At 38.8% G+C, this 27,413-nt stretch overlaps 1 protein-coding gene across 9 annotated transcripts in view; it reads right to left on the bottom strand.

Moving 5' to 3' along the window:
* The window catches only part of CEP112 (centrosomal protein 112), a 490,180-nt gene that overhangs the window by 348,812 nt on the left and 113,955 nt on the right, over positions 1 to 27,413 (bottom strand). For all 9 annotated transcript variants that reach the window (XR_003610708.2, XM_028112476.2, XM_088028176.1 and 6 more), the window contains one exon: positions 19,879 to 19,958. Coding sequence is in view for 8 of the 9 variants with exons in the window: in XM_028112476.2 (XP_027968277.1) it covers positions 19,879 to 19,958 (80 nt within the window). In the remaining variant the exon portion in view is untranslated. The remainder of the gene's footprint in view (positions 1 to 19,878; positions 19,959 to 27,413) is intronic.

Consider the following 27,413-nt stretch of genomic DNA (forward strand, 5'->3'; position numbering starts at 1 on the left):
ACAGGAGGCCCCTCCTCCCACAGACACACAGAACATACAGCTGCATGTAGAGTAATTAACTCTGAAAGAAATCTAGAAACTAGCTGAGTAACTCCTATGCTTCCCTGGCTCTGATAGAGAATGGGCCTGCGTTTACGAGTCGCACAGGGCTATGGCAAACAAAGAAGTAGTTCTTAATGTCTGCAGGAATAACTCATGAGTATACAATAGAGATGCATCAAATTGGGTAGGAAAGGCTGAAACACACACCCACTCTTGCCATAAACAACACCCCCAGCACAGTGTTGTGTAATAGGGAAGAAACTCCCAGCTCTCAGCTTCTCCCTGAAGAGCTGAGTTTGGACCCTACAGATACACAAAAGATAAGGAGACAGGAAAAAAGGCATACTGCTATAGAAAAATCATCAAATCACAAAAAAAGAGCTCAAGAGAGGAACAAAGGAGCAAAGGAATTATGAAACAACCAGAAAACAATTAACAAAATGGCAACAGTAAGTCCACAAACTATCAATGATTATTTTAAATGTAAGTGGATTAAATACTTCAATGTAAAGACATGGGATGGCTAAGTGGATAAAACAAGACCCAACTACCTGATGCCTATAAAACATTCACTTCAGCTTTAGGACACGTATAGACTAAGAGTAAAGGGATGTAAAAAGATATTCCATGAAAGTAGAAACCAAAACAGAGCAGAGGTAGATGTATACATCTATCACGCAAAACAGACTTTAAGCCAAGACTGTAACAAGAGACAAAGAAGGTCATTATATAATGATAAAAGGGTCAATTCATCAAGAGGATATAACATTAGTAAATATTTATGCACCCAATACAGGGAAGAAAGAAATATATGCAGCAAATATTAACAAATTGGAAAGGGGAAATTGATGTTGTACAGTAATAGTAAGGATATCAACAACCCATTTTCAACAATGGATAGATCAGGCACACAGAAAAACAATAAGGAAACACTGGACTTCAGCTACATGTTACAGCAAATGGACCTACAGACATTTACAGACTATTCCATCCAACAGCAGCAGAGTACACATTCTTCTCAAGTACACATGAACATTCTCCAGGATAGATGAAATACTAAGACACAAAACAAGTCTTAATAAATTTAAGATTAAAATTATATGAAGCATTTTTCCAACCACAACAGTATGAAACTAGAAAACAATTACAAGAAGAAAGCTGGAAAATTCACACATATGTGGAGATTAAACAACATGCTACTGAATAATCAATGGATCAAAGAAGAAATCAAAAGAGAAATTGCAAAACTATCTTGAGACAAATGAAAATGGAAACAAAACAACCAAAATTATGGGATGCATCAGCAGCAGGTCTCAGAGGATAGTTGATAATGATAAACACCTACATTAAGAAAAAAGAAAGGCAAGCTGGCGGAAGAGTAGGAGACCTGGATTTCGCCTGGTCTCAGGAATTCAGCTGAATAGGGATCAAACCATTCTGAACACCTACCAACTCAACAGGAGATCGAAGAAGAGAGTAGCAACAACTCTCTAAACAGAGAAGCGACCACTTACTGGAAGGTAGGGCGCGCAGATAAGTGAATACGAGGCAACATTCGGGAGGACAGACGGCGGGGGAGAGAGCCTCCACCGCTTCTGGCAAGTGATAAGAGCCGCGGAGCACAAAATTGGAACTTTTAGAAGTCGGCTCTGTGGAGGGATGTTGCTCCAGTGGCTAAGCGGGGGGTGGAAACCTCGTGGGACAGTAGGTCTCAGGACCGTCGGGGTCACAGAAAGACCGGGGGAGCCTGAGTGCAGCAGAGCTCCCAGGTATTGGAACAGGGAAGCCAGCTGCAGAGACGGAGCCGAGGCGCGGGCTCTCAGCTCGGGGTGGCCATAAACTGTGATCCGCAACCTAGTCGGGCCACTGCTCCTCCAGCAGGGACCCAACAAGCAGCAGAGCTGGAGAGACTCCCCTTCCTCCCCGGGGAGGAGTGGCGCGGAAGCGCACCGCAGGGATCTCCTGGGTTTGGAGACTCCACACGGGGTCGAGTGCCAGAGATAGAAACGCTCGGTCACAGGCCGGGTGAGGATGGAGTGCGGCCGGAGACCGGGGACACAGGAGTGACTGCTTTTCTCTGGGGGCACACTGAGGAGCGGGGCCCCGAGTTCTCAGCTCCTCCAGGCAGAGATTGGGAGGCCACCATTTTCACCCTGGTCCTCCAAAGCTGTACCGGGAGCTTGAAGGGAAAAAAAGCTCCTGAGAGCAAACCCGAGCACCTTGCTTAGCCCGGACTCACAAGGCGGGGAAATTCCATTTCCGGCAAAGACACTGAGAACCACAACAATAGGCCCCCCCCAGAAGATCAGCACGAAGAGTCAGCAAGCCAAGACCAAGTTTACTGATCAGGGAGAACTGGAGAACTCCAGCACTAGGGGAATACTGCACATAGAATTCATAGCTTTTTTGCCATGAATCATTAGTTTTTCAGAGTTAATTTTTTAACTTTTTTTGAATTTTTCTTTTTCCCTTTTTCAACCAACATCGTATCAATCCCTTTTTTAAAAAAACTTTTTATTTTTCATTTTTAGAGTCATATTTTATCCCTTCATAGAAGTTACCCTTATTTTTGGCATATATATATGTTGTTCTCTCTTTAAAATTTTGAGATACAGTTTCTTCTAACAGATCAAAATATACACTAAATTACTAGTGTATGGCCTTGTTCTACTCTCCTGCCTAATCACATTCTCTCCCTTTTTTTTCTTTCTTTTTTTTTTAAAATCTTCTTCTTTCTTTTTTCAAACACCTTCTTATCAATTCCTTTTATAAAATCTTTTATAATATTCATCTTTCCACTCATCTTCCATCCCTTCATTGTATCAACCCTTATTTTGTACACATATACGTCATTCTTCCTTTAAAATTTTAGGAGGCACTTTCTTCTAACAGACCAAAATACGGCCAAAATCTAGTGTGTAGCACTGATCTACGCACTAGTCTGATCATATTTGATCATATTCTGGTTTTTTTTGGTTTTGTTCTGTTTTCCGTTGTTTTTATCTTTTTCTTTTTTTTTTTTTCCTCTTTTTTTCCTTCTTTCCCTTTCTTGTCCCCTGCTTTCAGGTCTTTTCTGATTTCTACAGAGTATATTTGCTGGGGACGTTGTTACCCTGTTAGCATTCTGTTCTCTCATTCATCTATTCTCCTCTGGACAAAATGACAAGACGAAAAAAATCACCTCAACAAAAAGAACAAGACATACTACCGCCTGCCAGGGACCTACTCAATACTGACATTACTACAATGTCGGACCTAGAGTTCAGAATCATGACTCTAAAGATACTAGCTGGGCTTGAAAAAAGCGTGGAAGTTATTAGAGAAACCCCTTCTAGAGAAATAAAAGAACTAAAATCTAACCAAGTCGAAATCAAAAAGGCTATTAATGAGGTGCAATAAAAAATGAGGGCACTAACTGCTACCATAAATGAGGCAGAAGAGAGATCAGCGATATAGAAGACCAAATGATGGAAAGTAAAGAGGCTGAGAAAAAGAGAGAGAAACAACTACACGATCACGAGGGCAGAATTTGAGAGATAAGTGATAGGATAAGACGAAACAACATTAGAATAATTGGGATCCCGGAAGAAGAAGAAAGAGAGAGAGGGGCAGAAGGTATACTGGAGCAAATAATAGCAGAGAACTTCCCTAATGTGAGGAAGGAAACAGGCATCCAAATCCAGGAGGCACAGAGAACCCCTCTCAAAATCAATAAAAATAGGTCAACACCCCGACATCTAATAGTAAAACTTACCAGTCTCAGAGACAAAGAGAAAATCCTGAAAGCAGCTCCAGAGAAGAGATATGTAACCTACAATGGTAGAAACATTAGATTGGCAAGAGACCTATCCACAGAGATCTGACAGGCCAAAAAGGATTGGCATGATATCGTCAGAGCACTAAACGAGAAAAACATGCAGCCAAGAATACTATCTCCAGCTAGGCTGTCATTGAAAATAGAAGGAGAGATAAAAAGCTTCCAGGACAAACAAAAACTAAAGGGATTTGCAAACACGAAACCAGCCCTCCAAGAAATACTGAAGAGGTGCTCTAAACAAAGAGAGAGCCTAAAAGCAGCACAGATCAGAAAGGAACACAGACAATATACAGTCACAGTCACCTTACAAGCAATACAGTGGCACTAAATTCATACCTTTCAGTAGTTACCCTGAATCTAAATGGGCTCAATGCCCCAATCAAAAGACACAGGCTATCAGATTGGATTAAAAAACAAGACCCATCCATATGCTGTCTGCAAGAGACTCATTTTAGACCCAAAGACACCCCCAGATTGAAAGTGAGGGGGTGGAAAACCATTTACCATGCTAATGGACACCAAAAGAAAGCTGGGGTGGCAATCCTTATATCAGACAAATTAGATTTTAAAACAAAGACTGTAATAAGAGATGAGGAAGGACACTATACCCTACTTAAAGGGTCTATCCAACAAGAAGATCTAACAATTGTAAATATCTATGCCCCTAATGTGCGAGCAGCCATTTATATACGGCAAATAATCACAAAAGCAAAGAAACACATTGACAAAAATACAATAATAGTGGGGGACGTTAACACCCCCCTGACTGAAATGGACAGATCATCTAAGCAAAAGATCAACAAGGAAATAAAGACTTTTTTTTTACTTTTTATTGTTATGTTAATCACCATATATTACATCATTAGTTTTTGATGTAGGGTTCCATGATTCATTGTTTGTTCGTAACACCCAGTGCTCCATGCAGAATGTGCCCTCTTTAATACCCATCACCAGGCTAACCCATCCCCCTACCCTCCTCCCGTCTAGAACCCTCAGTTTGTTTTTCAGAGTCCATCATCTCTCATGGTTTGTCTCCCCCTCCGACTTACTCCCCTTCATTCTTCCTCTCCTGCTATCTTCTTTTTCTTTTTTCTTAAAATATGTTGCGTTATTTGTTTCAGAAGTACAGATCTGTGATTCAACAGTCTTGCACAATTCACAGCGCTCACCATAGCACATACCCTCCCCAATGTCTATCACCCAGCCACCCCATCCCTCCCACCCCCCAACACTCCAGTAACACTCAGTTTGTTTCCTCAGATTAAAGAATTCCTCATATCAGTGAGGTCATATGATACATGTCTTTTTCTGATTGACTTATTTCACTCAGCATAACACCCTCCAGTTCCATCCACGTCGTTGCAAATGGCAAGATCTCATTCCTTTTGATGGCTGCATAATATTCCATTGTGTATATATACCACCTCTTCTTTATCCATTCATCTATCGATGGATATCTTGGCTCATTCCACAGTTTGGCTATTGTGGACATTGCTGCTATAAACATTGGGGTGCACGTATCCCTTCGGGTCCCTACATTTGTATCTTTGTGGTAAATACCCAGTAGTGCAATTGCTGGATCGAATGGTAGCTCTAATTTCAACTGTTTGAGGAACCTCCATACTGTTTTCCAGAGGGGTTGCACCAGCTTGCATTCCCACCAACAGTGTAGGAGGGTTCCCCTTTCTCCACATCCACGCCAACATCTGTCGTTCCCTGACTTCTTAATTTTAGCCATTCTGACGGGTATGAGGTGGTATCTCATTGAGGTTTTGATTTGGATTTCCCTGATGCCGAGCGATGTGGAGCACTTTTTCATGTGCCTGTTGGCCATTTTGATGTCTTCTTTGGAAAAATGTCTGTTCATGTCTTCTGCCCATTTCTTGATTGGATTATTTGTTCTTTGGGTGTTGAGTTTGATAAGTTCTTTATAGATTTTGGATACTAGCCCTTTATCTGATATGTCATTTGCAAATATTTTCTCCCATTCTGTCGGTTGTCTTTTGGTTTTGTGTACTGTTTCTTTTGCTGTGCAAAACGGAAATAAAGACTTTAAATGACACACTGGACCAAATGGACTTCACAGACATATTCAGAACATTCCATCCCAAAGCAACGGAATACACATTCTTCTCTAGTGCCCATGGAACATTCTCCAGAATTGATCACATCCTAGGTCACAAATCAGGTCTCAACCGGTACCAAAAGATTGAGATCATTCCCTGCATATTTTCAGACCACAGTGCTTTGAAACTAGAACTCAAACACAAGAGGAAAGTCGGAAAGAACTCAAATACATGGAGGCTAAAGAGCATCCTACTAAAGAATGAATGGGTCAACCAGGAAATTAAAGAAGAATTAAAAAAATTCATGGAAACCAATGAAAATGAAAACACAACGGTTCAAAATCTTTGGGATACAGCAAAGGCAGTCCTGAGAGGAAAGGATATAGCAATACAAGCCTTCCTCAAGAAACAAGAAAGGTCTCAAATACACAACCTAAGCCTACACCTAAAGGAGCTAGAGAAAGACCAGCAAATAAAGCCTAAACCCAGCAGGAGAAGAGAAATAATAAAGATCAGAGCAGAAATCAATGAACTAGAAACCAAAAGAACAGTAGAACAGATCAACGAAACGAGGAGCTGGTTCTTTGAAAGGATTAACAAGATTGATAAACCCCTGGCCAGACTGATCAAAAAGAGAAGACAAATGACCCAAATCAACAAAATCATGAATGAAAGAGGAGAGATCACAACCAACACCAAAGACATACAAACAATTCTAAGAACATATTATGAGCAACTCTATGCCAGCAAATTAGATAACCTGGAAGAAATGGGTGCATTCCTAGAGATGTATCAACTACCAAAATTGAACCAGGAAGAAATAGAAAACCTGAACAGACCTATAGCCACTAAGGAAACTGAAGCAGTCATCAAAAATCTCCCAAGAAACAAAAGCCCAGGGCCAGATGGCTTCCCAGGGGAATTCTATCAGACATTTCAAGAAGAATTAATACCTATTCTCCTGAAACTGTTCCAAAAAATAGAAATGGAAGGAAAACTTCCAAACTCTTTTTATGAGGCCACCATTCCCTTGATCCCAAAACCAAAGACCCCATCAAAAAGGAGAATTACAGACCATATCCTTGATGAACACGGTTGCAAAAATTCTCACCAAAATACTAGCCAATAGGATCCAACAGTACATTAAAAGGATTATTCACCATGACCAAGTGGGATTTATCCCTGGGTTGCAAGGTTGGTTCAACATCCGCAAATCAATCAATGTGATACAATACATTAATCAAAGAAAGAACAAGAACCATATGATCCTCTCAATAGATGCAGAAAGAGCATTTGACAAAGTACAGCATCCTTTCTTGATCAAAACCCTTCAGAGTATAGGGATAGAGGGTACATACCTTAATATCATAAAAGCCATCTATGAAAAACCCACAGCAAATATCATTCTCAATGGGGAAAAACTGAGAGCTCTCCCCCTAAAGTCAGGAACGCAGCAGGGATGTCCACTATCACCACTGCTATTCAACACAGTATTAGAAGTCCTAGCCACAGCAATCAGACAACAAAAAGAAATCAAAGGCATCCAAATAGGCAAAGAGGAAGTCAACCTTTAACTCTTTGCAGATGATGTGATACTTTATGTGGAAAACCCAAAAGACTCCACCCCAAAACTGCTAGAACTCATACAGGAATTCAGTCAAGTGGCAGGATATAAAATCAATGCACAGAAATCAGTGACATTCCTATACACCAACAACAAGACAGAAGAGAGACAAATCAAGGAGTCGATCCCATTTACAACTGCACCCAAAACCATAAGATACCTAGGAATAAATCTAACCAAAGAGGCAAAGGATCTGTACTCAGAAAACTATAAAATACTCATGAAAGAAATTGAAGAAGACACAAAGAAATGGAAAAATGTTCCATGCTCCTGGATTGGGAGAACCAACATTGTGAAGATGTCAGTGCTACCTAGAGCACTCTACACATTCAATGCAATCCCCATCAAAACACCATCCACTTTTTTCAAAGAAATGGAACAAATAATCCTAAAATTTGGATGGAACCAGAAGAGACCCCGAATAGCCAGAGGAATGTGGAAAAAGAAAAGCAAAGCCGGTGGCATCACAATTCCGGAATTCCAGCTCTATTACAACGCTGTCATCATCAAGACAGTATGGTACTGGCACAAAAACAGACACATAGATCAATGGAACAGAATAGAGAGCCCAGAAATGGACCCTCAACTCTACGGTCAACTCATCTTTGACAAAGCAGGAAAGAATGTCCATTGGAAAAAAGAAAGTCTCTTCAACAAATGGTGTTGGGAAAATTGGACAGCCACATGCAGAAGAATGAAACTGGACCATTTCCTTACACCACACACTAAAACAGACTCCAAATGGTTGAAAGACCTAAATGTGAGACAGGAGTCCATCAAAATCCTAAAGGAGAACACAGGCAGGAACCTCATCGACCTCAGCCGCAGCAACTTCTTCCTAGAAACATCGCCAAAGGCAGGGGAAGCAAGGGCAAAAATGAACTATTGGGATTTCATCAAGATAAAAAGCTTTTACACAGCAAAATAAACAGTCCACAAAACCAAAGACAACTGACAGAATGGAAGAAAATATTTGCAAATGACATATCAGAAAAAGGGCTAGTATCCAAAATCTATAAAGAACTTATCAGCTCAACACCCAAAGAACAAATAATCCAATCAAGAAATGGGCAGAAGACATGAACAGACATTTTTCCAAAGAAGACATCCAAATGGCCAACAGACACACGAAAAAGTGCTCAACATCACTCGGCATCAGGGAAATCCAAATCAAAACCTCAATGAGATACCATCTCACAGCAGTCAGAAAGGCTAAAATTAACAAGTCAGGAAATGACAGATGTTGGTGAGGATGCAGAGAAAGGGGAACCTTCCTACACTATTGGTGGGGATGCAAGCTGGTGCAGCCACTCTGGAAAACAGTATGGAGGTTCCTCAAACAGTTGAAAATAGAGCTACCATACGATCCAGCAATTGCACTACTGGGTATTTACCCCAAAGATACAAATGTAGGGATCCGAAGGGGTACGTGCACCTGATGTTTATGGCAGCAATGTCCACAACAGCCAAACTGTGGAAAGAGCCAAGATGTCCATCGACAGATGAACGGATAAAGATGTGGTGTGTGTATACACACACACACACACACACACACACACACACACACACACACACAATGGAATATTATGCAGCCATCAAAAGGAATGAGATCTTGCCATTTGCAATGACGTGGATGGAACTGGAGGGTATTATGCTGAGCGAAATAAGTCAAGCAGAGGAAGACATGTATCATATGATCTCACTGATATGCGGAATTCTTAATCTCAGGAAACAAACTGAGTGTTGCTGGAGTGGTGGGGGGGTGGGAGGGATGGGGTGGCTGGGTGATAGACATTGGGGAGGGTATGTGCTATGGTGAGCACTGTGAATTGGGTTAAGACTGTTGAATCACAGACCTGTACCTCTGAAACAAATAATACATTATATGTTAAAAAAAGAAGAAGACAGTGCGAAGGGAAAAATGAAGGGGGGAAAATCGGAGGGGTAGACAACCATGACTATGGACTCTGAGAAACAAACTGAGGGTTTTAGAGGGGAGGGGGTGGGGGGATGGGTTAGCCTGGTGATGGGTATTCAAGAGGGCACGTTCTGCATGGAGCACTGGGTGTTATACGCAAACAATGAATCATGGAACACTACATCAAAAACTAATGATGTAATGTATGGTGATTAACATAACAGAATAAAAAAAACTAATGAGGTATGGTGACTAACATAATAAAATAAAATTTAAAAAAAGGAAAAAAGAAATAATGGCTGAATTATGGAAAATGGGATGGATGACCCTCAAAAAATTAAAAACAGAATCACCATATGCTCCAGCAATACTACATCTGGGAATACACATAAAAGAAATGAAAACACCAACTCAAAAACATATCTCTACCCCCATGTTCACAGCAGTGTTATTTACAATAGGCCAAGGCACGGAAACAACCTAAGTGTCCATTGACAGGTGAATGGATAAAGAAGTTGTGATATGTGTATACACACATACATACACAAAGTGAATATCATTCAGCCATAAAAAGAAGGAAATCCTGTCATTTGCAACAATATGGATTGACCTTGAGGGCATTATGCTAAGTGAAATAAGTCAGACTGAGAAAGAGAAATACTGTATGATATCCCCGATATGTGGAATCTTTAAAAAAGCCCAATTCACAGTAAAAGAGCAAAATGGTGAATACCAGGGGCTGGGAGGGAAGGGATAAGGGGGAGATGTTTGTTAAAGGGTATAAACTTCCAGTTATTAGTTGAATAAGTTCTTGGGATCTAAGGTACAGCACAGTGATTATAGTTAACAATACTGTATTACACCCTTGAAAGTTGCTAAGAGAGCAGATCTTAATTGTTCTCAGCACAAAAGAGAAATGGTAATTTTGTAAGCTGATGGAGGTGTTAGCTAGGGCTATGGTGGTCATCATTTCACAATACAGAAGTGTATCAAATCAACACACTGTATGCCTGAAGCTTAATCAATGTGCCACATCAATTATACCTCAATAAAGCTGGCAACAAATTTTAATAATAAAAGTTAAACATCTTTAGATTTGTATCTCCTGAGATCATGAGACAGTATTTTCAAAAGCTGTCCTTTTTCTTCATGTTTCCATTTACTCAACAATCTGTGCTACTCCTACATGGAATAAAAATAAGAAAGCAGGGGAGCTTTTGCGTCAGTGTATCTCCTGGAGTTTATCTGTGAAAGTTCACTCTGACTCTGAATTTTTAAAAAGGTGCTTAGATGAGACTTAAGAGTTCCAGAGAAGCTGCTTTTCCTGGGGGCTGCCTTGATACTCAATCACAGCTTCACCATCTTCAGAGTCTGTGCATTTCACATGGACTGTTACTGTTTTCTCATCTTCTTAGTTTCCTGCTTCCAATTTCTTATTACTCATACATTTGATATTCTCACCCCTGCCAGGATAATCTCCCTAAAGTACAGGTCAGGCATGAGATTCACCTACTTTGAAATATTAGGATATTCAGGTGTTAGGAAAGGCAGTCTCATACATGCAGTCTTTTGACCCCCACTCAGCCACATAAGAACGGGCCTGGGGCTTGGAACACTTCTCAACAGATAGAGAGCCCACAAAGCCTATGCTGGGCTTATCACCTTGGGTGGGAGTATTTCTCCCTGTTTCAGGTTAAAGAATGCTCTTTTGCCTTTGCTTGAAGTGTGTGTATCATCTGGCACCTGGCCAAACTCACTGTTAGATCTGTCCTCCACAGAGAAAAGACAGAGTCTTTCTACTGCAGGTTAGGAAAGGCAGGCAAAATGCCTTGTGACAGCCATCGGGAGAGAGCCATCGCCCATGGGGGACTGAGCTCACTACTGAAGCTGATCTTGCTCTGTCTCTTCTCTATGTAAGTAAAGCGTTGTTCCAGTCAATGCTTGATTGTGTTGTATTCTTGATGACTCCAATACGAAGATGCAGAAGGCAGAAATGTTTGACTTCTATTCCTGGTGGCTGGCATTGTGATGATCTTTGCTACCCTCCATGTAGTTGGAGTCCTCCCCAGGGATCAGTAACCAGTGCATGGTGCTTTACTCTTGGGATTAATAACCAGTGCATGTAATTTGTCTGACATGAGGAATCAAAGTATGTGTACTACAATCAGGTTCAAGTTTACAAAATAAGATTCAGAAATTAAAAGTGGAAAATGAATCTATATATTATATAGGAATTCCCATAAGAAAACTTAAAGCATGTACTATAATCTCCCATGGTGAATACCTTTGCCTTTCATTAAGAATATCCTAATTGTACATTTATTAGAAAGCTGTATTTCCTATTCTATATTCCATAGGCTTCCTAATAGCCTTTCTTAAAATCTTGTGGCAGGGTATCCCTTCATTCTAGGTGACAAAAATTCTCACCTATAAAAAAAAAATGTAGGGCACCTGGGTGGCTCAGTTGGTTAAGCGACTGCCTTCGGCTCAGGTCATGATCCTGGAGTCCCAGGATCGAGTCCCGCATCGGGCTCCCTGCTCAGCAGGGAGTCTGCTTCTCCCTCTGACCCTATCCCCTCTCATGTGCTCTCTTTCTCTCTCATTCTCTCTCTCAAATAAATAAATAAAATCTTTAAAAAAATGTAACATCAACCTTATCACCTATCCTTTTATCATATGAAATATATGAAAGGGTTTTTTCCCAATCAAAACCCAAAATAATTAGACTTCAGATATTTCCAGAGATTATCTGGGTTTATTGCCTGCTCTAGCCCATGCTGGCTAAGAGATTTAGGACAAGTTGAAAGGGTCTCAAGACTCTGAGGAACCGCTGGACACACGTATTTTAGAACATGTAAAATACAGAGAAATTCTTTTTAAGTCCCATATGCTCGCCAAGCAGAGGTTACCATTATTAATACTGCACAAGTCTTCCTTCTAAAATCTGTATTGGTTTCTTTTGTCTTTTGCTATTAAGCTACGAACATAACGTATACTATTCTTGTTGGAAACGATTCAAACTAGATACAAATACAGAGAGGAAAATATGAACATGATCCCTACTCTAACACCAAACACGTTAGCATATATATATTTCCAGGCCCCTTTCAGTGCATTTACATGCGCATGCATGCACACACATGCGTACATGCCACACACAGAATCTACTTTCTAAATTCATCCTTGTATCAAAGTTAAAACATCAGAAAGTTAAATAACCCAGAAGCAACATACTAGGGCTACATTAGCTTAGATCTCCACAAAATGCTGAAGTAAATCTCAATATGAGGACTTCAGCTTTTACTGAGGGACAAAATAAGAAGTGGTCAGTTAGCACTGACCACAAAATAACTGTCAAAGATCTTGTCCCTTATTACTTATACCTTTCAGTCAGAAAAAAATCAATTATCATTTCCTTCTAAAATCGGGTGCCATGAGGGATCTTTTGGGCTGATGGAAATGTTCTAAAATTGAACTATGGTGATGGTGACACAACTTCGTAAATTTACTAAAAAGCACTGAACTATATGCTTAAAAACGAGTAAATTTTATGATGTGCTAATTATACCTCAATAAAGCTGTTTGTTAAAAAAAAAAATGATACCAGGAAAAGATTACTTCTTTTGAAGAACTTGTTTGCACCCTCTGATATGGCAATGAGAAACAAAATACTAAGAGCTCATATACGTATGTAACAGACACTGTTCTAAATGCTTGTATTAACCTGTCGAAGCCTCTCAGCAATTTTAGGAGGAAGATCTTATTACTATCCTCATTCTACAGATGTAAAGACTGCATCACATAGAAGTTAAGCACCATATCCAAGGTCACACAACAGCTAGTAATTTGAGCAGGAATTTGGATCTGTGACAACTGGGTCCAGAGTCCATGCCCTTAATCTACACTAATGCTTCCCAAAACCACGTGAAAGAGTTCGGGCCAGGGCAAATTTAGAATTTAAATACAGAAATAATTTTATTTCTGGTACAATAATATCCCCCATCCTCTACATGTTTATCTTATATTTTAATTTTATGTTAATATTTGTTTATACTATAAAAGTCATTTCAGTCTGTTTTAAAAATATTTTACTTGTCTTATACTAAGTTCACTCTATGTATTATAAATCCATTATATACTATTATTACAAATACATGAACTATTTACTTGCTGAAATAAACTCTACTAGAAGTTACTATTATTTATTTTTCTTATAATCATCCATAATGATATAATCCTGAAAGCATTGCAAATCCATAGTGCTGTCTAGATTCAGCATTACAAAACTCAGTAGCATCCTAAAGAGATCTAGAAATTCCATGATAAATAAGACTCTGTATTTAAATCCCTAAGATTGTTTTTTCTCCAAAAGAAAAATTTGGGTAGCTTTAGACACATCCTATTCGACTGGCCTCCAGAAGAAATCAACACTGACTTCCATTCTGCACACATGAACAGAGAAAAACATAACACAGAGAATGAACATGACATAGTCTGAACATCTGAGTTGATGGAAACCAGTTAAGGAAAGCTGACAGCAGTAAAGACACTTAGGAGGTACTCAGGCAACTGAGCTTTGAAAAGACATCATGGGCATAGGAGGGTAAGCAGACTGATTCTGGACTTCCTATAAATTACCAACCTGAGCTCTTGAAGTCGTGTCTGAAACACTTCATCTTTTACCCTTCAATACAAAATACCCACTTTTACAAACAGTGCAGCGATCCCAACAATAGTTTAATGGAAGGCAAAATAACTATTTTATACTAAGTTAATGAAATGAAATGAACAATATCTGATGTTATCGACGAAAGCAGGAAAAACACATCTAACTTCCAGAACATCACACGGTGGTCTGTGTGGACAGTGCCCTCCGTATTGTGGGCACTAATACATAGTTACCACACTATTATACTGACAAATAGTGTACTATGCAATACAAAGCCTGCACAGCTGTGCACAGTGGCCACAGCCAAGCCCTTGCCTACTCTGTCCCACATTGTGTGCTCAATACCAACAAAGATCCTAGAAGAAAATAAATGTTGGGAGGAATTCATCAACTAATTTGATTAAAATCACATATAAGGCACTGAATGGCTACAGAAGTATACACAAAGCAAGTGATGCCCTAAAGAGTTTTGCATTCTTCATATAAAGTACATGGTGTGTCCAGAGATTTTAAAATCCATACCTCAAATTCTGTATGAAACGTCAAACCTAGAACGTACAACTTCCTACCTATTTCAATTCTCACATCACATACCCTAATAAATACTAGCACACATGCTTAATACAAAAGAACCAACTTGTGATATTTAAGTAACACAAATTTCTCGTGAACAATGTCTGTTTCAAAAAAAGGTAGAGCTGTAGAATGGCATAAAAGAGGAGCTTAACAAATGGAAAGGTATCTCATGTTCTTGTATAAAAAGACTTAACACTAAAAGATGTCAATTCTTCCTTTGTTGAACTATACACGTTCAATAACATTAACAAAAAGACTAATTTTTTTTAACTAGACAGCTAATTGTAAAGTTCAAGTGGAAAAATATAAAAAGAAAAAAAAGATTTTTAAAAAGACCACTATGGCAGCATAAGAGGTCCTACTAGAGATTAAATATTATTTTTAAACTGCCATAATTAAAAGAGTCTGAGACTGGTGCGAGCATATCCAGATCTCCGGAGTGGAACAGAAAGTCTAGACACACGTCCAGTTGATGGCCCTGTAGCAGAACTCAAAAGAGGGAAAGGCGAGATTATTAAAATAAATGATCTTGAGGTAGTTGAGAAATCATCTGACAACACAAACAACGGATCCATCCATACCTCACAACCTACACTGGATACATTCCAAACGGATCACAGATTTAAATGCTAAAATCAAACCATATATGCACTAGAAGACAAATGGAAGAATTTTCATCATGTGTTCATCACTACAGAACTGGTCAAATAAATTATATCAAATACATAAATTAGAATGAGGTAGCTCTTTATGTCCTTACATGAAACAATCTCCAGTTTATATTGATAAGTAAAAACAACAAAAAAAGAAAGACCAGGATAAATGTAAAGTATAAGGGGAAAAGATAGGGAAGAAATGTTTATACTTGCCTATGAAAGGATACACCTTCCCAAAAAGGGAAAATGTATAGCTAGAAGGCTTATATGGAAGGGGAGCTTTTTCCTATATGCTTTTTTTTTAATCTTTCAGATTTTAAACCATAGTACTCTATTAACTGGCTTTAAAAAAAGATTATTAAAAAATTGTAAGGGTACAATGAACCACTGTTTCATTTTTCATTACAGTATTTTTATTTACAGGAAACTCCAAGCAAGAGCAAACAACATATATTTCTAAATATTTATATATTCAAATATCTTATATAGCTACATTTTATATATTATAAAAATTTGCAAAAAGTCAGGTAAACACACTTCACGGTTATAAAATAACTATGACAAAAATGTAAGGCAATGATTAAAAAGAAGAATAAAGGAATATTCAGTTTTCATGAAACATCTCCTTTTAACAAAAATGCATGATTAATTTGGTTTAGTAATGTCAAGAGGCCTCTGGGCTAAGAGGTTAAGGCCTAGACTTGAGTTCATTTTATCCTTCTGTATTTTTTCTTAAAACCCAGTAAAACTTTTATTTGTGGTGTATACATTCACACACAGTCATATATACACACAAGTATATATAACAACAACAACCAAAACAGTATGTTTTAGTTAAATAAACGCTTGCTTCCTATAGGCTGATTTATCACCATATCATCTAAAGACCAATATTATCATATGTTCTAGTGAAATTATGACTACATATTTTCAGTACTAATAAGCTTTCTGGTTTTTAGTTAGTATTAAAATATATGTGTGTGTGTGTGTGTGTGTGTGTGTGTAGAAATATTTGTAACATTTACAATTTGACAATGCAAAAAAAGTTAAAATGGATCAGAATAAATCTGTTTCAAGGCAGTTTTGTATTTTATTGCAAAAGAGGAATTTGAAAGGTATCAATCAAAAAGATGACTTTGGAATGTTTCATTAAATACTTTAAAACAGACAATATATAGGGGCACCGGGGTGGTTCAGTTGGTTACATGCCCAACTCTTGGCTTCAGCTCAGATCATGATCTCAGGGTCACGAGACTGATCCCTGTGTCAGGCTCCATGCTCAGTGCAGAATCTGCCTGAGATTCTCTCTCTCCCTCTCCCTTTGCCCCTCCCCACTCGTGTGTGTGTGTCTGTGTGTGTGTGTCTGTGTGTGTGTGTGTGTGTATACACTCTCTCTCTAAAATAAATAAATAAAATCTTTTTTTTTTTAAAGATTTTATTTATTTATTAGAGAGAGAGAGAGAATGAGAGATAGAAAGCACGAGAGTGAACAGGGTCAGAGGGAGAAGCAGACTCCCTGCTGAGCAGGGAGCCCGATGCGGGACTCAATCCCGGGACTCCGGGATCATGACCCGAGCCGAAGGCAGTCGCCTAACCAACTGAGCCACCCAGGCGCCCATAAATAAATAAAATCTTAAAAAAAATAGACAATGTATACAATATCTCAGAACAATACTTTATTATTTTTATAGCACCAAAACTTAGATATCAAATTTGTTAAATACATGAATACTGAAAAAGGAATAAACCAAATATATACTATCTTTATTGTCCATAGATTTTTAACTTCTCTAAAAAAAACAAAAACAAAACCTTTTTCAGTGTTAGTCTTTCAAAGACTTATACCAAATGATCTTGCTATATACGGTTATTTTCCATTAATTCGTCTACCAAGCTTCCCACATATTTTAATTACTTGTCTTTGAAGAATAAAAAATGAACACAATTCATACCATTGATAGTTTCAGATAGCTTTCAGTTATTGGAAGTTATTAAAATTATTTGCTAGAATAAAAATAAAGTAGGAAGCAAAAAATATTTGGGATATATGAATAAAAACTGTAAGTAGTACAATAATATCAAACTAGTTTTATTTCTGAAAAACATTAACAATAGACAAATGAGCTTTAAGGAGTTAACGTTTAAAGTGAATGCCGACCTCAAATCAGGGTCCCTCTTAAGTAACGAGAGGTTCTCTGGTATCAGCTTGAGCTCTTAACTGCACATTGAGTTGAATACATTTATCATGTGTTCACACATATATGAACTCCTATGTATGAATTCCTGTTCTCTGCTGTCCTCTACCATACAGTCAACATGCACAGAAGGAATAAATCCTTAATGAGTGGACAAAAGGATTACATGAATGAATGCCACCACATTCTAAATTTTCCACTTTGTATATATCTATTATGGAAAAAAGTTTTGTTAATAATCAAGGCAAATTTCTATACCATATAGCTGTTATTCAGAAAAAATGGAACTGTCTTCGGACCAAATGGGTCTAGCACAATTCTTAGATTCAAAGGCAGTAGCAATCGCCCTCCAGCCTGTTTTCCTTTGGGGCAGTAGCCAGCTTGTGCTGTTTACTCTGAAGTTCAGGCCACACAAGAACTTACTCTGCTCCTCTCAGTGCTATGGTGTTAGGATCATACAGACATTTAGTTGAAATGAAAACATCACCTACACAGGGAATGGGAGAAACAGGCCTACAGGGGAATTTTAGTAAACCCCTGAAATAGCCTTTTGACCCCAAGTAAAATTTGGTATTTTGGTAAAGACCTTTAAAGGCTTTAAGAATGTTATGTGGCCCAGTGAATGATAATGCTGTATACGGAAAACCAAGGAGGCTTCGGGTTCTTTCATAATGTTTCAGTGAACATTAAAAGATACCACACTGTTTTACACATAAACTCCCAATGTCCCACGGGAAAAATCTTGCTGAATCCCAATTGCACTTACTGTCAACAACTGAGTATCTGGTATCTCCGGTGCCAAACGTGGACTATACAAAATACAAAATCATAAGGACAGCTTTCTGTCTTGAGCTATGTCTTCTAAACCTTCTGCTTCTTTCAGCATCATATCACAACCTATGGACGCCTTAAATACTAAACAAACATTGGTTGGTGTACTGTTATTTAAAGGGATTATCTCTTCTGTTAGGGATTAAAAAATGCAAATCAACAAACCAATGAAAAAAGTGTAAAGAAATTACAAAAGAACAGAGACAAAGTAGAACAAAAGAGAAATGAAAAGTATGATAAATTGGATAGATGGAAAGTTATTAATCAACATTTTAAGGAGGAAAAATGAAGGATAAAGGGAGGGCATCCCTTCCATGAAGGAAGCAAGAAGGCCCTAGTTTTGTCACTATCCAAGTTAGAGTATAAAATACACTTATTTATTTATTTAACTTAATCTTTAATGAATATTATAGTTCTCTGATTTTATCTAATTCATACGTGGTGATGTGAACAAATAAGCAATAAGTCCTTGTGCAGATAAAAAATTGATATCCATGATGTCCTAGTACATAAATTATTTTAAGATGTTCTATATGACAACTCAGCTAATACATTTTCTTAACAAGCAAAACAAAGGAGAGGAAATGATTATGTAATCTGCCCAGACAGAATCTGATACTAAATTTGCTTGATTCTGGGTGTTCTTTCTGGCCTTTCCATAAGTTATTCTTGTTTGAAGGTTTGAGGAAGAAAGAAAAATCGAAATAGCTGATTCTCTGGGATGGGAGTTAGCTAGCTATAATGCACTCAAGTAAGCTTCCCTTCTTAAATCACTTTTTTGGGTCAGGTACCCTCTTCTTATCACTCTGTAATATAATTGCCAAAGTTCTTGAAAATCTTTCCAACCGATTCTAAGGTCCTGTGGGAAGAGACTACACATTGTCTGACACATGGTGGAAACTCAATATTTATTGACTAAATCAATGTTTTTCAGCTCAAAACTGAGTGATAAAACCTACTGATAAATAGGGCCTAATCAACCTAGTAAATGAATGGAGAAGATAAATAAAATCCGACGCTTTAATGTGTATATTTAAGTGTTACGTCATGAGACAAAACGTTTTCCAAACAATGCCTGTGTAATAGTCCCTTTTCAAATATAACTGGAACATTTCATTACCCAAATTTCTCCAAAAATAAAAATCTACAGAGAAATTTCTAAATGTTCTAAGACCTAAATCTTGTTTTTTTCTTTTTAATCTGTTTTCATTTAAGAGGAAGAAAGCATCTAAAACCACTAAGTTCTATTTTCTTACATTCCTATCACTTAAAAACAGATGAACTGATTTTTCCTTTTTGAAAAAAAAATATGTGCTGGCTGGTAATAAAATTCAGAAAATAGAGATTCATGGTGGAAAACCAATTTAAACTAAACCACAGCAAGGCCCTTAGAAAAATATGATTTTTAAGTTCTAGCTGCTTAATGTGGCTCACAGTCTAGAATAAGAGGATTTTTTAATTAAATATATTACAATTTTACTCACTTCAGTGCTTCCTCAAATTTATGGATTTTCTTTTGAGCATCTTCTTTCTCTTTATCAAGTTCACTCTGCAGGTCATTAATCTGCCATGATGAAGACATGTAAAAGTTACCAGAAGACAAGCATTCAGAGGAGAAATACAAACAATGAAACAGTCATCGTAAATCTATTTTTAATATAAAATTAGATTTAGATATTTCAAGATAGAGACTTGGTTAACCATAACCATTTACCATACAACTATTACAATACTATACTTCCAATACCAATTTTCTGGCCAAAGTTAGTAATTGAGTCAACCTGTATATGGAGCTCCTGTAAAATACACTGATGTGTAAGAAATTCAAAAGGAGCAGTCACTTGTGAATCTTTCTGAACTGACACAGTAGCCAAAGGAAAGGAATCTCTCAAGATTCAGGAGAATACAAAAAATCAGGTGTCTATATTCTCCTGTTACATACACAGGTTTTGATGAAATAGCTCTCTCCTCCACTGTTGGGAATGGTTTGTATAACCACTCACTGAGTTTAGGAGGCAGTCCCCCCCACCATGAGGATCTCTTTCCTAAAAGTAGCATCCTTTGAGTCGGTGGGATGGTGGCATGAATAATGAGGGCCAAACAAAACTTTCTCTTCACAGAAAGCTCTTCACATGCAAATACAGATAAGCATATCCAACATGGACACTATGTGGATCTACAGGGAAAGGAGACTTTGGTACAGCTGGATAGAAAGGGAGGAGTAAAAGGGCGGCCATGCTTCCACACACGAGGCAACGGAGGGTACGGAGCCATGCTGGTGGGTGAGAAAACGCAAGTCACTTACTGCGGGGAGGACACCGCTGCACACCCGCTGGCAACCCAGGTGAGGCTGACAGCCCCACGGGTGGGTACAGGGGACAGGAGGGTAATGACAAGCACAAAACCAACAACACACACACACACACACACACACACACATTCACAAACCTTTTCAAACACTGACTCAGCGCTCGCCCAAAATACTTGGCTATTTATATTAGTTTGGATGGAGACCTCTCCAATTCAAAAACTTTATCCTCTTTGACCTTTTCCTTTGATAATTCTCTTGTGGTTTTTCTCCTCTGGTGGTTTAGTAAAATAAATACATAAATAAAATCAACTGTCTGTCTGTAGACATATTTATTATGTAAAATAAATACATAAATAAAATCAACTGTCTGTCTGGAGAGAGAGGAGAGGGAAAATCATCCATGAGTTTGTTCATATGCTCATATTCCATGAGAATATCAAAAGCTTCTACTGGCTGCTGTGAGACCAAGAGGCGAGAAAAACTGGAAACAGGAACATGCAGGATGGTGGCAAGTGTAGGTGCTTGGGAAAATAAAGACAGGGGACCCCTCTCCCCCATATCTTAAATGGTAAAATTAAAATACCTCATAAATACCTATTTATTAAAAAGAGAAAGAGCAACTAACCTGCCTTGCAAATTTTTTCCACTACATTTATTTTACTTTACATGGGAAAAAAAAAAGTGAACTGCCCAAAATTTTACCAGGTCCTATACTGAAATTATTGTCTTAACTTATATTGGATCCCTGGTATGTATTATAGGCTTGGCACATAGTAGGCATGCTAAATTGGAGTAGATACATTAATAAAGCAACAGAAGCACCATCCCAACACTGATCTGGTCTCTTTCACGTACAGAGTCAAAGAAATTAAAGCCCAAAATTAAACTCAAGAGATGACCCAATGCAGACATTTTGGAAACATATGTTTGTTTTGGTTTCTTTTTAAAATTTTATTTATTTAATTGAGAGAGAGAGAGAGAGATCATGAGTGGGGTTAGGGGCAGGGGAGAGGAAGACAGCCTCCCCCTCAGAGCAGGGGGCCCGATGCAGGGCTCTATCCCAGGACCCTGAGAGCATGACCTGAACCAAAGGCAGACACCCAACTGATTGAGCTACCTAGGCACTGCTGCGCAATTATTTTTAACATATGCTTCTCTAATAGTCAGTAAGCGAAAAACCAACCTCCATGTCCTATCTTTTTAAATAACAGCTTAGCACATTTGCCTCTTCTCCTACCCATTTTTTCTTTTAAATAATCTGATTAATTTGATCCAGATAGCCATTTTCACATTTTTTAACTCTCAAGAAATTTTTACATCTGCACTATTTTATATCATTCACACAATAAACATTTAAATTCAACTCTATTTTAGTTAATTGTGGCATTCACCACTATTTCTTTTTTATTCTTGAGTGTCTTTTTTTGTTTTGATTTGATGTTTTGCTTATCCTTAGGTGGATGAAAGTACATCAGCTAGTAATCTTATTTTCAAAAAGAATATCCTGGTGATCTATCCCTGAGGCTTTACACATCCAAGAAGGTCAGCTGTTGCCTTCACACATGAAGGAAAAGTTACGTATGAGATTACTGAGTCACAACATTTTGGCCTAACAACAGAGCATATGTCACTCTACTGTCTTAAGACATTTATCCCTGCTCAGCGGGGAGTCTGCTTCTCCCTCTTCCTCTACCCCTGCTTGTGCTCTCTCTCACTTACTCTCTCTCTCTAATAAGTAAATAAATAAAGGGGCACCTGGGTGGCTCAGTCATTAAGCGTCTGCCTTCGTCTCAGGTCATGGTCCCAGGGTCCCGGGATCGAGCCCCACATCGGGCTCCTTGCTCGGCGGGGAGCCTGCTTCTCCCTCTCCCACTCCCCCTGCTTGTGTTCTCTCTCTCGCTGTCTCTCTCCCTCTCTCTGTCAAATAAACAAATAAATAAAATCTTTAAAAAAAAAAAAAAGACACTTAGATTTGCAACCAAGGAGACTAAACTGACCTGACCTTTGCCCCTTCTCGCCCCAGCTTGGATACTTAGAAAATCACTCTCTGTACTGAGGATCAAATGTTGTCAGATCTCTTTACCGGTTTTGATCTGATATAGGGTGAATCTCCTCATTCCGCATACACAGACCTTCAGGAAAGGTCTCTCCTACCTTTCCTTCGTGTTCATTCTGAGTCCCCATAGGAATATTGATCATTGTCTACTGGTTTTCTGTTTTCTGCTGTAGTATCTATTCTCTGCCTGTCCTTTGCAGTCTGCAGGTTAACAGTCTGTCCTTCAGAGCACTGATGGGGTGCTCCACAGCACGAGCTCTACCTTCCCCAGCTCCCACGTGGATGTCAGCTCTGCTGTCGTGTTTTCAGGTTCTTCACATCCTTCCCATGACAACTACCTCCACTTTCACTCCACCTTCTTTCTTATGATGTCTGTTTTCTTTTCTAGACATCGTATCTTCCGGTACTTTACTGATGAGGTCCTTTTGATGCATTCTTTTGGAGTAATACCTTTCGAAGACACTCCTTTCTCGGAGTCTTCTGTATAACACTTTCCCTCCTTTGCTCTGCACTATTTTGCCACAGACCCCATTATGGCTCACTTCTCCAACTCATTTGTAAATGACATATTATCCATTTGGATTTGGTGCTTGAGCAAAACTGCAGGGGGCACAACCTCGCTTCCATCACGTGTCTGCTAGTGCGGCCTCCTCCTTGGGGCTGCAGCGCCAGTCCAGGTCCCAGGAAGCCCCCAGGATGGCGGACTGGGGATCCCCACTGAGGAGGGGTTTCTTTCCACACCTCACAGCTCACTAGTGCAGGACTCCGAAGCCACATGCCACCAGAGGAAGTCATAAGGAGCCGCTGGTGGAATTACCGATCAGTCAATAATATTTTACATACTGGCACTGTACCTCCCATGCATGGCACTACCAGGGATTTCCCGTTTCTTTTTCTCTGGGACTCAGAACTCTCAGAACCTCAGAAAGCATAACTGAGGCTTACCTCTTTAAGTTAAAGCTTCAAAAAATTACCCATCTTTGAGAAAAATCTATCTGAAATTACACGGTGATTATGAGTGTGAGCTCTGGAGTCAGACTCCATGGGTTTCTACCCTTCTCCTCTACCACTTACTTAACACTGTGCCTCAGTTGCATCTCCTGAAAAAACAGGAATAACAGTAACTATATCTTAAAAATTGTGATAGGTTAATAAGTTACTCCATGGAAAATAAGTAATTGTGATGAGTTAATAAATTATTCCATGTAAAGCTCTTAGAACAATATTAGGAACATAATAAATGCTCCACAAATGTTAAAAATTATTATCATTACCTTCTCAGATTGAATACTCTATACCTAAACATTTTCTTGAAAACTCAAGGCCATTGTCAAGACCCAAAGTCACAGGGATGGCACAATACAGTAAATCCCCTAGGTGCACTGGCTGCCCTTTCTGAAGATGGCCCCTAAATTGCTAAGAATTGGAGCTCTTATAAAAGTGCTGTTTATCACTCTCTCTTCAATCTTAACCCGGGTCAGGTTTGCAGCTGTGACTTCCTGATGCAGGTCAATGTGCTAACGCAAGCACCTTGATCTGATTTATTGCCTCTAAAAGCACTGGAACCATTTCTAAAGCAGAAATGGGACTATCTGAGGGGGAGAAGGAGAGACTTCCCTCTGAGGCAAACATACATGTGGATGCACAGACTTTTGAGCTGAGGGGTCCCTAGAGCTAGAAGCTGTTTCTTTCTCATTTATTTCTCCATCCCCAGCACCCAGCACAATACCTGGCCAACACAAAAATTGTTTTTCCATCTGTCCTTAATTGAATATATTTGTATTGTGTGGTTAAGGGCCTTTTTGGATTTTATTTTTAGTTTTTACCTATATTCCAGATAGTTGGGGTGATAAAGATAATGCTACTGTCAACCCCTGCTTTTTAACGTACGCAAGGCAGTGGAGAATAATCTGGACTGATCTTGTAATCCTTTCCCTACTCTATATGGTTAATACCAAAAGTGAATTTTAGTAACTTAAATAATGAAAATACAAACCGGAGAGTCAAAGATACAGCATATATTCCCCAACATGAGAGTCTGTTGTAAGTAATAGATTGACCTAGACATAAGCACAATTACTGAACATTTACTAAATGTATGGAAATGTACGTAAGATGTATGTAAACATATGTAAAATATTATGAATATTTTCCCTGGCAACCCAAGAATTTAAGTAATCTAGAAAGGGGCGCCTGGGTGGCTCAGTTGGTTAAGCGACTGCCTTCGGCTCAGGTCATGATCCTGGAGTCCCGGGATCGAGTCCCGCATCGGGCTCCCTGCTCAGCAGGGAGTCTGCTTCTACCTCTGACCCTCTTCCCTCTCGTGCTCTCTATCTCTCATCCTCTCTCTCTCAAATAAATAAATAAAATCTTTAAAAAAAAAAAAGTAATCTAGAAAGAAGTACTTGTATCAATAAGAAAGAGATTCTGCTCTGCACAAGAACACAGATACAGGGTGGCAGACACGCTGGTATGGGAAGGAACAGTGAACTGCTGCTCACCCACACATCCACAGCCTGGCTAACTCCACCCCATCTCCAGCTCGGCTTCCCCACAGGAGACATGTGGGCACTGGGCTGCACGGCTTCTTTCTGTAAGTCATTTCACTGTGCAATTTCATTGTTTAAAACTTGACTCAAGGCACACTGTCCTCTTAAAGACAATCATGCCAGTGGTAGTTGGAAAATACTACACAATATATTATATGTAAAGCTGTGAACATTTTAAATTATTTTAACCTAATGAAAAGAATTTTAAGTGAATGCGAAACATTGGAATACTATTTTTGGTGGTTTTGAACTTCAGCAGACTTTATATCTCATCTGTTACACAGTTACATCAGAGAAATTATAAGCAGGTACTGGAATTCTAGCTCATTTTAGAATATACATGCTTAACATCTGTCTCTCGAACTTCTTTAGGTAAACAGCACCATCTTTCACTCTTTGGTGCCTGTTTGGAAAACAAGCAATAGGTTATTTGTAGGAGGCAGGTGTTTCCTTGCTAGTAAAATCATTTAGCCTAACCATTTCCTGATTTAACAGATTAGGACACTTCATCAAACAATGACATTTAGTTTTACTACCTATTATTTGTTTGATGTTCAGAGATCTTAAGAGCAGGCAATAGCCACTAGAGATCAATAAAAACCATTAGATAATGTGTGTGTGCTTAAATTAGGGACAGCATTTGATGCTGTTTCTCTTACCTCAAAGACAAGTTAGGACCTCGCATGCTGCTTTCTTATTGACGTGAGGAAATAATGTCACTCAGATGGCATTTCCTCCTCCTGAACAGATATTCAGAACTAAGTTTTCTACCAAGAGTTATTGAATGTGCACACCTGTAACACTGGCTAACAAACAAAAAACCTATACAACCCATTTAGCTACTGACTTCCACAGTCCAGGACTATGTCAAATTTACGTCAGCTCTTTGCGCAGTCAAAAAGGATATTCCCTGAGGGGGTTACGAGACATCCAATCTTCAAGGACTAAGATCACAGCAGGTTTAATAAAGAAGAACAGATGTCAATGTAAAAGGGGGAGATTGTGGAATTAATTGTAAAGCAAAAAGTGACATGCTGAGCAACATTCTTCCAGTATAAATAATGTTAGAACATATGCAATGGGAACAATTGAGCTTATTTTTCTTTTTAAGATTGCTATTATTTTAAACACTTCTTATTTACATTGAAAACAATTAACACACTTTAACTAGTGACATTATTAAAAAGCTAAGGCCAGCCGATACTTTGTGGAAAGGGAAAAGCTGTAGTTAGGATGCTAACACAAAGATTTTAGGTCTGCTCCCTAAGCAAAATAGAACAGGAGTGGGTGGAAGGCTACTGGATAGGGACCAACTGAGCTCTAATGTTCTGTTTCTCCGGTGTGTCTGCCAGGCAGAGGGGCTGATCCAGAAAACTTAGTGTCCTTTGAAGCCGAGAAAAGACAGTGGTAGAAGAAAGACTGTCTCTCCAGCTCTGTCTCTGTATCTAACTGTCCTCAGTAGGACTTACAGAAGTTTGAGATAGGAACACATTCTTTTACAATTAGTCAGTGTGTGCCCTTCTCCTTGCTACCAGCCCCTCTCCCTATCTCACAGGTACCCAGATACCATCTCAGGAAGAGGGGTGACCGCAGAGTTCAATGGAGCAGGAGGCCAAGAAGGTGTTCCTTAATGAACAGGAAGCCAGACATCTGCCAAAAGAATGAACAATGGACTAACAAGGACACCCAGAGGATGCCTTGTACAGTGGGGGTAAGGCTTATGATAATGTATGGTCTTCTTTTAGTAAGTCAAATATTTATGAAGCTACATGGCTCAACAGTAAAAAACTAAAAAAAAATTCTTTATTCCAATGAAAGCAGTATTTCCCTCTCTGGTTCAGATATCATTTTGTAGACATGAAATATATTTAAGACCTTACATTGAGACTGTATGAAAACATCAGCAAAACAAAACAAAACAAAACAACTTTAGCAATAAGAAAATCATAATTTTAAAGGGCATGTATTCAGGTCAATACATGTCAGTAGAAATACTCACTTTTCTGAATGACAGAAACATTCTTCCTAGACATTAAGCTCCTGGAAGGCAGAATCTATGCTAATTCATCCTTAACCCTCTCCCGCCTCCCAGCACCTCGTATG

The sequence above is a fragment of the Eumetopias jubatus genome, unplaced genomic scaffold, assembly GCF_037043125.1.
Source record: "Eumetopias jubatus isolate StellerSeaLion01/CBP00866 unplaced genomic scaffold, mEumJub1_p1.0 scaffold_10, whole genome shotgun sequence".
Lineage (NCBI taxonomy): Eukaryota > Metazoa > Chordata > Mammalia > Carnivora > Otariidae > Eumetopias > Eumetopias jubatus.